Source organism: Hyperolius riggenbachi, chromosome 5 (assembly GCF_040937935.1).
Source record: "Hyperolius riggenbachi isolate aHypRig1 chromosome 5, aHypRig1.pri, whole genome shotgun sequence".
Lineage (NCBI taxonomy): Eukaryota > Metazoa > Chordata > Amphibia > Anura > Hyperoliidae > Hyperolius > Hyperolius riggenbachi.
Window position 1 is genome coordinate 43,519,205 of NC_090650.1, and position 15,695 is coordinate 43,534,899.

Genomic DNA, 15,695 nt, shown 5'->3' on the forward strand with positions numbered 1-15,695 from the left:
AATAGACTTCAATTGGGATGCGAACTTTGAAAAATAGAAAAAATTATGCTGGCCACAAAAGTGATGGAAAAGATGTTTCAAGGGGTCTAACACCTGGAGGGGGGCATGGCGGAGTGGGATACATGCCCAAAGTCCCGGGGAAAAATCTGGATTTGACGCAAAGCAGCGTTTTAAGGGCAGAAATCACATTGAATGCTAAATTGCAGGCCTAAAGTGCTTTCAAACATCTTGCATGGGTATACATCAATCAGGGAGTGTAATTAGAGTTCTGCTTCACACTGACACACCAAACTCACTGTGTAACGCACCGCAAACGGCTGTTTGCGTAGTGACGGCCGTGCTGGACTGGTGCGCACCGTGGCCAGAGTGTAGGCCGTGGCGTTTTTCAAGCTCATATGGTCGCCGGGCTGTGGTAGCTCAATGATAGAACAACAGTGACTGTCCAGCTGATCAAATTTGGTCTGACCACAATGAAGCAACGACCTTATTATCTTTTGTGTGCCACTGCCACCCCCACCCAAGACACTCAAATAGCCGGCGGTCATTGCTTCATTGTGATACGCAAGCCCCTTCACCGCGGCAAGGTAATGATCACGAAGGGGGATGGGCACATGTACATGCCTTTTGTTTTTTTGTTGCAGCCGCCCGCAGTGCAGCCAGAAAAATTAGGCAGGCATGTACACGCACCAGAAAAATGAGTGTAGCGGCCTTAAAAAATCAGGAATCGGCCTAGAGTCCTGGACCCTGTTGGTGGTGGCGGAGAAGGCAAGCGGCCTGCAGGCAGAGATGCTGTGTGTGGGGAGTGGGGACAGACTTAGTCTTCGGTCGTGCAGTAGCCCTCTGTGATCCATTCCTCATTCATTTTGATAAAGGTCAGGTACTGAACACTGTCGTGACTTAGGCGACTTCTCTTCTCAGTAACTATGCCTCCAGCTGCACTGAAGGTGCTTTCTGACAGGACGCTTGCGGCAGGGCAAGAGAGAAGTTGTATGGCAAATTGGGACAGCTCTGGCCACAGGTCAAGCCTGCGCAACCAGTAGTCCAAGGGTTCATCGTCGCTTTTCGCAGTGTCTACATCCACACTCAAGGCCAGGTAGTCGGCTACCTGCCGGTACAGGCGTTGGGGGAGGGTGGATCCGGAAGGACTATGGCGAGGAGTTGGACTAAAGAACGTCCGCATGTCCGACATCACCCTGAGATCGCTGGAGCGTCCTGTCCTTGCCTGCATGGACTTGGGAGGAGGAGGGTTACTGCCAGTGGTACCTTGATTGCATTGTGCAGCCACATCACCCTTAAACGCATTGTAAAGCATCATCGCCAGCTTGTTCTGCAAGTGTTGCATCCTTTCCGCCTTCTGTTGAGTTGGTAACTATTCACTTTGTGAATGTACCGAGGGTCTAGTAGCGTGGCCACCCAGTACAGGTCATTCGCCTTGAGTTTTTTGATACGGGGGTCCCTCAACAGGCTGGACAGCATGAAAAAGGACATCTGCACAAAGCTGGATGCAGACGTACTCTCCATCTCCTCTTGCTCTTCCTCAGTGACGGGACGCAACTCCTCTTCCTCCCCCCAGCCACGAACAATACCACGGGAACGTGGAGCAGCAGAAGCCCCCTGTGACGGCTGCCGCGGTTGTTCTCCTTCCGCCGCCTCTTCCTCCTCCACAGAAACACCTTCCTCATCATCACCATCATCAGAGTCTGATTCCTCTCCTTCCCCACACGACTCCTCTTCTTCCTCCTCCTCCTCCCCCCTCTGTGCTGCCGCAGGTGTTGTGGAAACATCGGGTTCAGATGTAAGTAGCTCCCACGACTCCTGCTGCAACTGTTCTTGTTCACGCTCCTCCACAGCTGTATCCACCACTCTACGCACGGCACGCTCCAGGAAGTAGGCGTAGGGGATCAAGTTGCTGATGGTGCCCTCATCGCGACTCACCAGTTTGGTCACCTCCTCAAAGGGCTCCATGACCCTGCATGCATTTCGCATCAGTGTCCAGTTGTTGGGCCACAACATCCCCATCCTCCCAGATTGTGTCCTTGTACTGTAATTAGACAGGTACTGGGTGACGGCTTTCTCCTGGTCTAGCAGGCGAGAGAACATCAGCAGGGTGGAATTCCAGCGAGTCGGGCTATCGCAAATCAGGCGTCTCACCGGCAAGTTGTTTCTACGCTGAATGTCCGCAAAGCGTGCCATGGCCTTGTAAGAGTGCCTGAAATGCCCACACAACTTCCTGGCCTGCTTCAGGACGTCCTCTAAGCCTGGGTACTTGGACACAAATCTTTGCACGACCAGATTAAGCACATGTGCCATGCAGGGTATGTGTGTCAGCTTTCCCAAATTCAACGTAGCAATGAGATTGCTGCCGTTGTCACACACCACGTTGCCGATCTCAAGCTTGTGCGGGGTCAGCCATTGCTCCACCTGTTTGTTAAGAGCAGCCAGGAGAGCTGCTCCAGTGTGACTCTCCGCTTTCAGGCAAGACATGTCTAACACTGCGTGACACCGTCGTAAGTGGGCTTGCAGCATAGGCCCTGGGGTGCTGGGGCTGTGTAGCTGGAGAGGAGATCGCGGCACCAGCCAAGGAGGAGGAGGAGGATGACGACAGCGAAGCGGTGATAGCAGGTGGAGAAGAGGTGGCTGGAGGCCTGCCTGCAAGCCGTGGAGGTGTGACAAGTCGGTCCGCTGTGCAGCCACGTACTCCCTGCTTGCTGCCATCAGTCACCAGGTTGACCCAATGGGCTGTGTATGTAATGTAGTGGCCCTGCCCGTGCTTAGCAGACCAGGCATCCGTGGTCAGGTGGACCCTTGACCCAACGCTGTGTGCCAGAGATGACACCACTTGCCTCTCAACTGCACGGTACAGTTTGGGTATGGCCTTTTGTGAAAAATAATTGCGGCCTGGTATCTTCCACTGCGGTGTACCAATGGCCACAAACTTACGGAAAGCCTCCGACTCCACCAGCTTGTATGGTAATAGCTGGCGAGCTAATAGTTCCGCCACGCCAGCTGTCAGACGCCAGGCAAGAGGGTGACTGGCAGACATTTGCTTCTTACGCTCAAATACTTCCTTCACGGACAGCTGGGTACTGCTGTGGGCAGAGGAGAAGGAACCGCTCAAGGGAAGAGGCGGTGTGGAGGAGGGTGGCTGTGAAGGTGCAAGGGAGAAAGTGGATGAAGACGATGCACCTGAAGGAGGAAGAGGAGAAGGAGGGTGGCTTGTATTTTGAGGGGTGCTGCTTTTCCTCAGGTGTTCTTGCCATAGCTGTTTGTGCCTTCTCTCCAGGTGCCTTCGTAAGGCACTTGTCCCTACGTGAGAGTTGGCCTTTCCACGGCTCAATTTTTGCTGGCAGAGACAACAGATGGCTTTGCTCCGATCTGAGACACACACGTGAAAAAATTTCCAAACCGCTGAGCCCCCCTGGGGTGATGGCGCTACGGTGGCATCAGCAGCTGACGTTGAAGGGCATGTTGGCTGGCTGTCCATAGCTGGCGATACATGGCGCCAGACACTGCCCCCAGCTGTTTCTGAGGATGAGCTGCCTCTGCTTCTATCATGGAGTCGTCTCCTCCTACTCCTCTCTGACTCCTCCTCTGAACTGTTCCCCTGGTCATCTTCTCTACCGGGAACATATGTGGTATCCGTATAATCGTCATCATAATCCTCCTGGTCAGCTGAGCTTTCCTCAGACACCTTTTCAACTGCACCAACTTCAGGTGGTTCACCATCCCTCTCCTCACACGTTACGTCCATACTATCGCCACCTAACTCAGACGTATGAGGTGGTGTACCTGCGCCTTCTTCTTGTTGTTGCAGTAGTGGCTGTGTATCAGTGATTTCACCACCACCACCAAATAACTCCTGGGAAGTGTCAAATGCAGCGGATGTGGTGCTTGTTGTAGCGCTGGTGGCTGCGGGAGATGAGGTGTTCTGTGTTAAATACTCAAGCACCTCCTCACGATTTTGGAAAGTGATGGCACGTGCCTTCTTCTGAGCACTGTATTTTGGGCCAGGTCCGCACGAAATCACAGCAACACCACCTCGCACAGACCTGCCGGTGCCTGGTGGCCTTCCTCTGGGTCTGCCTCTACCTCTTCCTCTACCTAGTTTGTCCATTTTGTCCATCTCGGGGGGATGCTAGGTATATGCAGTGAGGTGGGTTCACTCACACAACAGGTAGTTAGATGCAGTGAGGTGGGTTCACTGAACAATAAAGGTACTTAGATGCAGTGAGGTGGGTTCACTCAACACAACAGGTAGTTAGATGCAGTGAGCTGGGTTCACTGAACAATAAAGGTACTTAGATGCAGTGAGGTGGGTTCACTCAACACAACAGGTAGTTAGATGCAGTGAGCTGGGTTCACTAAACAATAAAGGTACTTAGATGCAGTGAGGTGGGTTCACTCAACACAACAGGTAGTTAGATGCAGTAAGCTGGGTTCACTGAACAGTAAAGGTACTTAGATGCAGTGAGGTGGGTTCACTCAACACAACAGGTAGTTGGATGCAGTGAGCTGGGTTCACTGAACAGTAAAGGTACTTAGATGCAGTGAGGTGGGTTCACTCAACACAACAGGTAGTTAGATGCAGTGAGCTGGGTTCACTGAACAGTAAAGGTACTTAGATGCAGTGAGGTGGGTTCACTCAACACAACAGGTAGTTGGATGCAGTGAGCTGGGTTCACTGAACAGTAAAGGTACTTAGATGCAGTGAGATGGGTTCACTCAACACAACAGGTAGTTAGATGCAGTGAGCTGGATTCACTGAACAGTAAAGGTACTTAGATGCAGTGAGGTGGGTTCACTCAACACAACAGGTAGTTAGATGCAGTGAGCCGGGTTCACTAAACAATAAAGGTACTTAGATGCAGTGAGGTGGGTTCACTCAACACAACAGGTAGTTAGATGCAGTGAGCTGGGTTCACTGAACAATAAAGGTACTTAGATGCAATGAGGTGGGTGCACTCAACACAACAGGTAGTTAGATGCAGTGAGCTGGGTTCACTGAACACAACAGGTAGTAAGATGCAGTGAGCTGGGTTCACTGAACAGTAAAGGTACTTAGATGCAGTGAGGTGGGTTCACTCAACACAACAGGTAGTTAGATGCAGTGAGCTGGGTTCACTGAACAGTAAAGGTACTTAGATGCAGTGAGCTGGGTTCACTGAACACAACAGGTAGTAAGATGCAGTGAGCTGGGTTCACTGAACAGTAAAGGTACTTAGATGCAGTGAGGTGGGTTCACTGAACAGTAAAGGTACTTAGATGCAGTGAGGTGGGTTCACTCAACACAACAGGTAGTTAGATGCAGTGAGCCGGGTTCTCTGAACAATAAAGGTACTTAGATGCAGTGAGGTGGGTTCACTCAACACAACAGGTAGTTAGATGCAGTGAGCTGGGTTCACTGAACAGTAAAGGATACTTAGATGCAGTGAGGTGGGTTCACTCAACACAACAGGTAGTTGGATGCAGTGAGCTGGGTTCACTGAACAGTAAAGGTACTTAGATGCAGTGAGGTGGGTTCACTCAACACAACAGGTAGTTAGATGCAGTGAGCTGGGTTCACTGAACAGTAAAGGTACTTAGATGCAGTGAGGTGGGTTCACTCAACACAACAGGTAGTTAGATGCAGTGAGCCGGGTTCACTAAACAATAAAGGTACTTAGATGCAGTGAGGTGGGTTCACTCAACACAACAGGTAGTTAGATGCAGTGAGCTGGGTTTACTGAACAATAAAGGTACTTAGATGCAGTGAGGTGGGTGCACTCAACACAACAGGTAGTTAGATGCAGTGAGCTGGGTTCACTGAACACAACAGGTAGTAAGATGCAGTGAGCTGGGTTCACTGAACAATAAAGGTACTTAGATGCAGTGAGGTGGGTTCACTCAACACAAAAGGTAGTTAGATGCAGTGAGCTGGGTTCACTGAACACAACAGGTAGTAAGGTGCAGTGAGCTGGGTTCACTGAACAGTAAAGGTACTTAGATGCAGTGAGGTGGGTTCACTCAACACAACAGGTAGTTAGATGCAGTGAGCTGGGTTCACTGAACAGTAAAGGTACTTAGATGCAGTGAGCTGGGTTCACTGAACACAACAGGTAGTAAGATGCAGTGAGCTAGGTTCACTGAACAGTAAAGGTACTTAGATGCAGTGAGGTGGGTTCACTGAACAGTAAAGGTACTTAGATGCAGTGAGCTGGGTTCACTGAACACAACAGGTAGTTAGATGCAGTGAGCTGGGTTCACTGAACACAACAGGTAGTAAGATGCAGTGAGGTGGGTTCACTGAACAGTAAAGGTACTTAGATGCAGTGAGGTGGGTTCACTGAACAGTAAAGGTACTTAGATGCAGTGAGGTGGGTTCACTCAACACAACAGGTAGTTAGATGCAGTGAGCCGGGTTCACTGAACAATAAAGGTACTTAGATGCAGTGAGATGGGTTCACTCAACACAACAGGTAGTTAGATGCAGTGAGCTGGGTTCACTCAACACAAAGCTAGTTATATGCAGTGATGAGGTGGGTTAAGTAAACACAACAGGTACTGGGTATATGCAGTACTGGGTAGTACAATGTGCAGCTCCCTGTCACACACACAGGTAGTCAGTCACTGAATGTGCTGGGCTGCTGGCAGTGGCACACACACTATGAATTAGCAAGGCTGTGCATGCAACAAAAGTGTCAGTTTGACACACAGTAAAAAAAAAAAAGAAAAAAGTACAGGATGAGCTCTGAAAAGAGCTATTGAGGGGTGCTGTAAAAGCAATAATAATAAGCCAGGAGCAAGCTAAGCAGCCAAGAACCTAACTAATCTGTCCCTAGAAGAAGAAGTCTGCAGCAGCTGTCCCTACTCTGTCTCTAGCAGGCACACGAGTGAGGCTAATGGCCGCCGCAGCCTGCCTTATATAAGGGGGGGTGGGGCTCCAGGGCTTAGTGTAGCCTGAATGGCTACAATGTGCCTGCTGACTGTGATGCAGAGGGTCAAAGTTGACCCTCATAGTGCATTATGGGGCGAATCGAACTTCCGCAAAAGTTCGCCTGGTGCAGGCGAACGCGAACCCCCAAAATTCACCTAGAACCGTTCATTGGCGAACCGTTCGCTACACCTCTACGTGTCACGTGTCATGTGGCACTTGGCACGTGTCACTTGCCAAGTGTCACGTGGCACTTGGCACGTGTCGTATGGCACTTGGCACGTGTCGCGTGGCACTTGGCACGTGTCACGTGGAACTTGCCAGTGGCACTTGGCACGTGTCACGTGGCACTTGCCAAGTGTCACATGGCACTTGGCAAGTGACACGTGACACGTGCCAAGTGCCACGTGACACTTGGCAAGTGCCACATGACACGTGCCAAGTGACACTTGACAAGTGACAAGTGCCACGTGACACTTGGCAAGTGCCACATGCCAAGTGCCACGTGACACTTGGCAAGTGCCACGTGCCACGTCCGGCATGCTCCTGGCACATGTTACACCTGCTGCTGCTGCATTGCCCTGCTCCTGCTGCCTGTGCAGCTCCCACCGCCAGGCCAGGGTGCCACAGGCCACTGATACCACCTATATTTAACCCAAAACACAATTGCTGCGTAATTTTTTGGAGGTGTCTTGGCTGAAAACTGTCATGTCCCAGTTGTGCGGCTGGACTTTGGACACAATGTGGGCTGCACGACCGCTGTCTGGAACCTAGGCCTAATGTTAATTGACAGCCATATTTTTTTTTTGGGGGGGGGGGGGGATTTGAAGTCCCCACATCATCAACCCCATTGCAAAATAATGATGATACATGCCTCATTTATCCTAAATACCCTTTTTAAAGCAATTTAAACGGCACTTCCGGTTTTTCTATCCAGATATCCGAATCTGGCCGGATACCCCAGATACTGAGGTCGGATATCCGACCCGGATCAGATATCTGGGTATCCGGATCCAATCCGGATTTTGAAAAGGGGTATCCGAGCACCACTGGTGGCCTGTGGCACCCTGGCGGTGGGAGCAGCACAGGCAGCAGGAGCAGGACAATGCAGCAGCAGCAGGTGTAACGGACGTGGCACGTGTACGTGGCACGTGGATCGTGGCGTTGGTGGTACCACGGCTTTTTTAAAAAAAATTGTGAACCAGGCGGCTTAGTTAGTAATAGTTAAGGAGGAGCCAGGAGGTTGTGGTGGTGGGTAGTGTTGGGCGAACACCTGGATGTTCGGGTTCGGGAAAGTTCGCCGAACATGGCCGCAATGTTCGGCATGTTCGGGCCGAACCCCGAACTTCCCGAACATCCCGCTTTTGGGGGCCCTATGGGGTCGCAGGCATAAGGGGGGAGCATGCCCCGATCGCGGGGTCGGAAATTCCCCCCACCCCCTCCGCTAGCGCTCCCCCCTCTGCCCGCTTCCCCATACAAAAGTTTCAGGAAGTACCGGTCCGGTGGTAGTGGGTGGCTGGCAGTGGGCGGCACTGTGAAGTGAGTGACTGAGGAGGAGGAGTCCGGAGAGTGACGCGTTGAGGGAGGCCGGGCAGCGGGTGGTTCACCAGTAGTACCGTACTACTGCTGAACCGCCCGCTGCCCGGCCTCCCTCAACGCGTCACTCTCCGGACTCCTCCTCCTCAGTCACTCACTTCACAGTGCCGCCCACTGCCAGCCACCCACTACCACCGGACCAGTACTTCCTGAAACTTTTGTATGGGGAAGCGGGCAGAGGGGGGAGCGCTAGCGGAGGGGGTGGGGGGAATTTCCGCCCCCCCCCCCCCCCCCGCGATTGGGGCATGCTCCCCCATTATGCCTGCGACCCCATAGGGGGGCAGTATTCGGCCGAACAGGGCCCTGTTCGGCCCTGTTCGGCGGCCAATTAGTAGTTCGGGGCGAACCCGAACTTAAAAGGCCGAACACCATCAGGTGTTCGGCCGAACTCGAACATCACCCGAACAGGGTGATGTTCTGCAGAACCAGAACAGTGGCGAACACTGTTCGCCCAACACTAGTGGTGGGGGTAAAGGGTGGTAAGGCAGGCATAGTAATTCCCAGCCACTTCATGTCCCCCTCTTGCCAACAACAGGTAAAGACTCGCCCAACAGGGTCTCGCAATGTTTTTTCCTTGCACAGGAAGCGGTGTAGAGAGCAGAGGAGGCCACCGAGGACTGGCTGCCTGAACAGGCCTCAGTGTCGGCAGGAGTGGCAGAGGGGGTTCTGGTGCTCTGAGTCTGACCACTGCCAGCGCCAGCTTGCTTCAGCCAGATAATGTGGGGTACTTGTACTCTATTAAAATCAGGGTTGGACTATAAAGGGAACCAGAGACGAAGCACCCTCATGTATTTTACCATATATATCAGTGGGAACATTAAAGAAAACACCTACCCTGCTCTCTGTTTCATTATTTACTGTTCAGCTTGTTTCTGATCAGCCCTGGTAAAATCCCCGACTGAGCATTTAGTATGGCTTTGTTCAGGAATCTTTATAGCTGAGTCTGTCTTCTGTGCTGTCTTTTCAAGCCCAAGCCTGCCCCCTTGTGGGTTTGCTCAGGAATCATTATAGCTAAGTCATTATAGCAAAGCCAGACTGAATGCCAAGGCAGGGATTTTATCAGTGCTGGAAAGAAGCAAGCTGAACAGTAAATAATGAAACAGAGAGCAGGGTAGGTGTTTTCTCTAATGTTCCCACTGATATATATGGTAAAATACATGGGGATGCTTCATCTCTATTTCACTTTAAAGCAAATCAGCACAGAGTGACAGACAGCAGGGTAGAAGACACTAGTGCACACTAACAGTCTAACTGTCACACTGACACTGCTTAGCACAGCAGCACTGCAGTAATCTGTAGTAAGCTAACACAGTAGTACTACTCTAACAACTAACTAGCACTGCAGTACTAACTACACAATAGCACAGTCAGGGATGCTCGGATACCCCTTTTTAAAATAAGAATTGATTCGGTTATGCGGATAGAAAACCGGAAGTGGCCTTTAAATTCTTGAAATTGCTTCCAAAACCTCCCTCTCCCTCCCTCCCTCTCTCTCTCTCTCTCTCTCTCTCCCTCCCTCCCTCTCTCTCTCTCTCTCTCTGACTTTATGCCTCCAATGTCATTTCTGCCCTTAAACCCTCTATTCGGGTATCTGAACTGAGTATTCGACCAGATAGCGGATTTCAGATAGATATCCGAGTTAACTCGGATAGTAATATTCGGATTTACACAGATATCCGGAATCCGAATCTGAGTTTGGATAGCAGAAAAAGTTTGGATTGTCTGGGTAGTTCAGATACCCGAAATGTGGATGAGCATTCCTGAACACAGTAATCCTATTCCCTAGCCTATACTGTGGCTAATAGCAGGCCAGCAGCAGGCCAGCAGCAGGCCTGGTCTGTGCACATCACACACAGACACAGGACCTAATAGCAGCTGCTGCAGCACAGACTCTGACTGTCACTGAATGAAATCAAGCTAGCTAACTAATAAACAATAGAACAGTAGTGTAGTGAAGGTGTTAATCACTGAAAAGCTTTAGGTTTATCACTGTATATAGCACTTGGTAGTCCAGCAGCACTGGAGCATGTCTCTCAGTGAGCAGTCACAAGCAAGGACGAGATTGGCACCCCTCCTTAATATACGGGGGGGGGGGGCGAGACCAGGGTTACCTTCTGTGATTGGTTGCTAGGGCTTAGACTGGGAACCCTCTGATTGGCTCATTGAGGTCAGGAGGGGCTGGCCAGGGTTCCCATCTGTGATTGGTTGCTAGGGCTTAGGCTGGGAGCCCTCTGATTGGCTCAATGACGTAATGGACGTCATCTCCTTATTTACAGTATCCGGATTCGGATAACCGACTGGATATCCGAATTCCTATCCGGATACCGCTGATAATCCGGATACCGCATTCCGGATTTGCCCAGATATCCAGAATCCGGATCCGAGGTTGGATAGCTGAAAAAGTTTGGATTATCTGGGTAGCTTGGATATCCGAATATTGGATGAGCACCACTGTTTGGGAGATTCCACAAACAAATCTTCTCCTAACTTATTTTTTTTAAGGAAGCCCATCTCCACCCTCTTCTAAGTAGGGTGCATGATTTAGATGTATCTTTTTCAATAGGGCTCCCCCTTAATTTCTCATACGTTGTTCCCAAGTTGCCTGCCCACTTCAGCAGGTTTGCAGACAAGATAGCTGCGAGATTTAGGACCGTTGAGGACTATATTTTTTGTAAAATCAGTAATAGAATAGAGACAAGTGAATATTATTATTGATTTATAAAGTGCCAACATATTCCGTGGTGCTGTACAATATAAGAAACAAACATGGGTAGAGATAATATTACAGACAATGGTATTCTCCATGAGCTTGCTGGGCAATCTGTTACTGTGGCTAAAAGGGACAAAGACTTGAAACAGAGAACTTGTGGTGGAGCTGCACAAGGGCGTTGCTAGCCCCAAAGATCAGTGGCACGTGCCCCGGATCTATTCTGGAGTGCCCCGGATGTCCCTCAGGCAGAGTCAGGCAGCGGGCAACAGTACTCACCTCCGGCCGCTTGGTCTCCAGATTCTGCAGGCATCTCTTCTTCCAGGTTTCTTTTCCTTCACTGCAACACCCAACATGCCCAATAGAGGCACCACTGCGCCCAGCATGGCACCACACAGGGCATCTATGCGGGACTACTAGGTGCTGTGGTGCCATGCTGGGTGCTGTGATGCCTTTATGGGGGCATATGCATGGAACAGTTCCATAGGGCATGCTGGGAGTTGTGCTGCCTCAATGGGAGTCCCACGGGAGCATGGGAGGGGGTCCACTAAAAGGTCAGGAAACGCTATGGAGGGACTGCCAGACAACCTGGCAGCAGGCTAGACTGCCCAGCGGAAAGCCAGACTAGCCAGCACAAAAGCCAGGTAACTTTGCCTAGACTCTGCCCAGTTATGTTTAAGTGACACTGTCTATTTATGTGATATGCTGCATTTTTAAAAAAAATATTAATGGAGAGGGGGGCTTCATCCAACATTTTGCTGGACAGGCCTACTTAGACTGCTGTTAAGTTTGTGTAAATTTGGCTCCACCCATGACCACACCCATATTCTGGTGCATGGCCACACCTATTTTTTGGCTGGAGTGCCCAAAAGTGCCCCGGATCTCTTAGGATCCTACCAACGCCCCTGGAGCTGCATGTGGTAAATCCCCCTAAATTGCTCACATTCCCTCCAGCTGCTCTCACTGTACGTGTATTTATTTTTCTCTTGTTTAGCAGTTTTACTTACTTTTTCTTCCAGCTTTCCTGACCTACAATTCAAAAGATATCAAATTTGATGTTTGGATTGGATTGAATGACATCAACAAAAAGCACAAGTATGTATGGACAGACCAGAGCGGCGTGTATTATACCAACTGGGCCAAAGGTTATCCAATTAGTTACACATTCTCCTTTGATGATGTAAGTTTTAGTCATATATAAAGATAATTCATGCCTGTTTAGCCATCTCTTGTAGCCTTCATCGTATGTCAACAAAGAAAATGTCACTAGTGTTGCTCTCCATGGCCTCGTGATCACAGGTAACCCGTGATCACGACCTATTTTTCCTGATCATGAGGTCAGATTACAAATTCCTGTTCCGAATGCACTTGTGATCGTGGTCCAAATTTGTCTCGTGATCACGGATTTAGCTGTGATCACGGCCGAGATTATAACCTGAAAACCCGACGACTTTAGCGGTTAATAGCAAAACCACCTTACATGGTATAATCACCAAATTTGCAGGATATGTTAAAGAGGAACTCCAGTGAAAATAATGTAATAAAAAAAGTGCTTCATTTTTACAATAATTATGTATAAATGATTTAGTCAGTGTTTGCCCATTGTAAAATCTTTCCTCTCCCAGATTCACATTCTGACATTTATTACATGGTGACATTGTTACTGTGGGCAGGTTATTTAGCTGTTTGTAGCTGTTAGACAGCTGGAAACAGCCATTTCATGTCTGTGAACATTGTTACATTGTGGCAGTTTGCCAGGAGTACCGCGGTATTCAGAGCCTCTTGTAGGAGGGGTTTCAGCACAAAATTAGTCACACAGCGCCCCCTGATGGTCTGTTTGTGAAAATCATTCTATTTCTCATGTAAAAGGGGGTATCAGCTACTGATTGGGATAAAGTTCAATTCTTGGTTGGAGTTTCTCTTTAAGTAGAACAGTGGGAACTAGGGGGAAATATGTTTTCAAAAAGACGTTATAGGTTTTTGTATACAGTTAATGTATTTACCGCATTTACATGTATACTTTTTTCCTTTGAAACTTTCTTTGAAACTTTAAAATCAATTTTTTCCCCCTTATTCCCATTTTTCTACTTAACATATCATGCAAATTTGGTATTTATATCATGTAAGGGTGCTTTGCTATTAACCACTAAAGTCGGCCGGTTTGGGTGGTGTTTAATCATAAATACTTTTTTCATTTGAAACTTTAAAATTGATTTTCTCAAAAACTAAAAGCTCTTTTTGATTTTTTTAAGTTGTAGTCACTGATCACCTTTATCATCCATGCAATTTTGGGGATTGTAGCATGTATGGGGGCTTTGCGTTAAAGTCAATAGTCACGTGAAACTCAAATTTATGATCACGGCCATGATCACGGATTCTACATGTAATCACGGTTAAAATCCGGATCACGATCACAACGTATTCGGATTTCAATTCTGCCGTGGCCGGATTTACTCAAATTCGTGATTGGGGGTATCCGAGCATCTTAAATGTGCAGAATGTGCAGAACTACTTGGAAACAGTAGTTCCAATGGGAACAATGGGGTCTAACCTGAAAAAACGGCATTTAAAAAACAATTCTATCCATTTGAATGGACAGCGGCAGGGCTGTATTTAGGGTTCGGGCTCCCCTAGGCACCTCAGTGGAAGCACAGAAAGGGTTAAGTCTGTGTATACTGTAGGGAAAAGAGCTACCCAGGGGCGTAGCAATAGGGGGTGCAGAGGTTGCGACCGCATCGGGGCCCTTGGGCTACAGGGGCCGTCCCTCAGCTGCAGTATTGGCATTCTTTTGGTCCTGTGCTCATAATAATTACTTCTACAGATACTTTGAATAGTGGTAATCACTAACAAACTGCTCCCCATCCTCTTCTTGCACCTCTGACACTGTAGTTGCCATTGGCAGGTTTTGGTGCACCATATCAATTGTTATGTATAGAGTGCTTAGGGGGCCCTAAATGTAAAACTTGCATTGGGGTCCACAGCTCTTTAGCTACGCCACTGGAGCTACCATGGCAGCTCACTGCTCTGATTTACAACTGCTGAGAACAGATAATTGACACTCTGATTTAGCTAAACAAGCACAGAGCACAGTCCAGTGAATTTATTCAACAACTATATGTGGAAAAAAGATGTTTTATTGTGTGCTGTACAAGAGTTTGGGTCAAATTTAACCTTCTCAGCGGTAAGCCCGAGCTGAGCACGGGCCAAGCCGACGCGGAGGATTTGGTGGGCCGATTTCCACGTCGTTTGCTTTGTTACACGCAGCTAGCACTTTGCTAGCTGCGTGGAGAAGCCAATCACCGCCAGGCTGCGCTAAGGGGTGGATCGGGACTCCCGCAGACACCATGATGTGGATGACGTGGATGACATCATCCTGATCGTCGCCATGGCGACAGGGGAAGCCAAACAGGAAATCCCATTCTGAACGGGATTTCCTGTTTGCTCTGATCGCCGGAGGTGATCGGAAGGGGTGGGGGGGATGCTGCTGCACAGCGGCTATCATGTAGCTAGCGCTAGGCTAGCTACATGGATTTAAAAAAATAAAAATTTTAAAAAAGTGCTGCGCCGCCAACCTGGCGGTTTTAGTAGACCACCAGGGAGGTTAAAAGGAGTATAGTCAGTCTTCCCATTCCTCTCACTGCTGTGTCCCCCTAAAAGCAGAGATTGCATCAGCTGCAATATTCTAAAATTCTTTAATCAGAATAGCAATCTACATTTCAATGGAAGTGCCCATCTTCCTCAGGATCAGATTGACTATACACTAATCACTCCATTTAATAACTTCTACATTTGCTCCTCCTATATTCCTATAAAAAGTATTTAAAAGAACCTCTCCCTAGGGGATGTTTGTAAATGAAACTTTGTGGGGCAGTGTTAAATTAACTTACCTACAGCTGCATTTCAAAGTCCAGCGCATTCCTGGCCACTGGTGTATGCCAGGAAATGTGGCACTCCCGAGTGCTGATGGATGCCAGGGGATGTAGAATGCCCGACCACTGGCGAGTGCCAGGAGATGTGGCGTCCCCAGACGCTGATGCCTGCCGGGAGATGTAATCTTTACACCAGGCCAGGAAAGACTACATCTCCCCGCATGTGCAGCAGCCAGACACACTACATCCCCTGGCATGCATCAGTTGGCAGCCACACTACATCATGTTGGCAATGCCAGTAAAACAAATTGTGAAGTGAAAACAGACAGTGGTTTGGGATATGGTTACTGTTTATGATCTTAATAAAGCATTTGTTCCCACAAAATACACATAATCTGGGGAGGGGGGGGGGGTCCCACATAATACAAAGAATGTGGCTCCATCCCCACAAAATACACATACCAAGGCAGAGTTCCCCTAAAATACACAAAGTGCGGCAGCATTCCCACTAAATATATATGAGGCAGAGTTCCCACAAAACACACATAATCCAGCAGCGTTCACACAAAATACACATACACCGGCAGTGTTCCCACAAAATACACATAATCTG

General features: G+C 49.0%; 1 protein-coding gene across 2 annotated transcripts in view; it reads left to right on the forward strand.

Moving 5' to 3' along the window:
- The window catches only part of LOC137518158 (macrophage mannose receptor 1-like), a 493,922-nt gene that overhangs the window by 298,841 nt on the left and 179,386 nt on the right, over positions 1–15,695 (forward strand). For both annotated transcript variants that reach the window (XM_068235572.1, XM_068235573.1), the window contains exon 22: positions 12,233–12,393. In XM_068235572.1, coding sequence (XP_068091673.1) covers positions 12,233–12,393 — 161 coding nt within the window. The remainder of the gene's footprint in view (positions 1–12,232; positions 12,394–15,695) is intronic.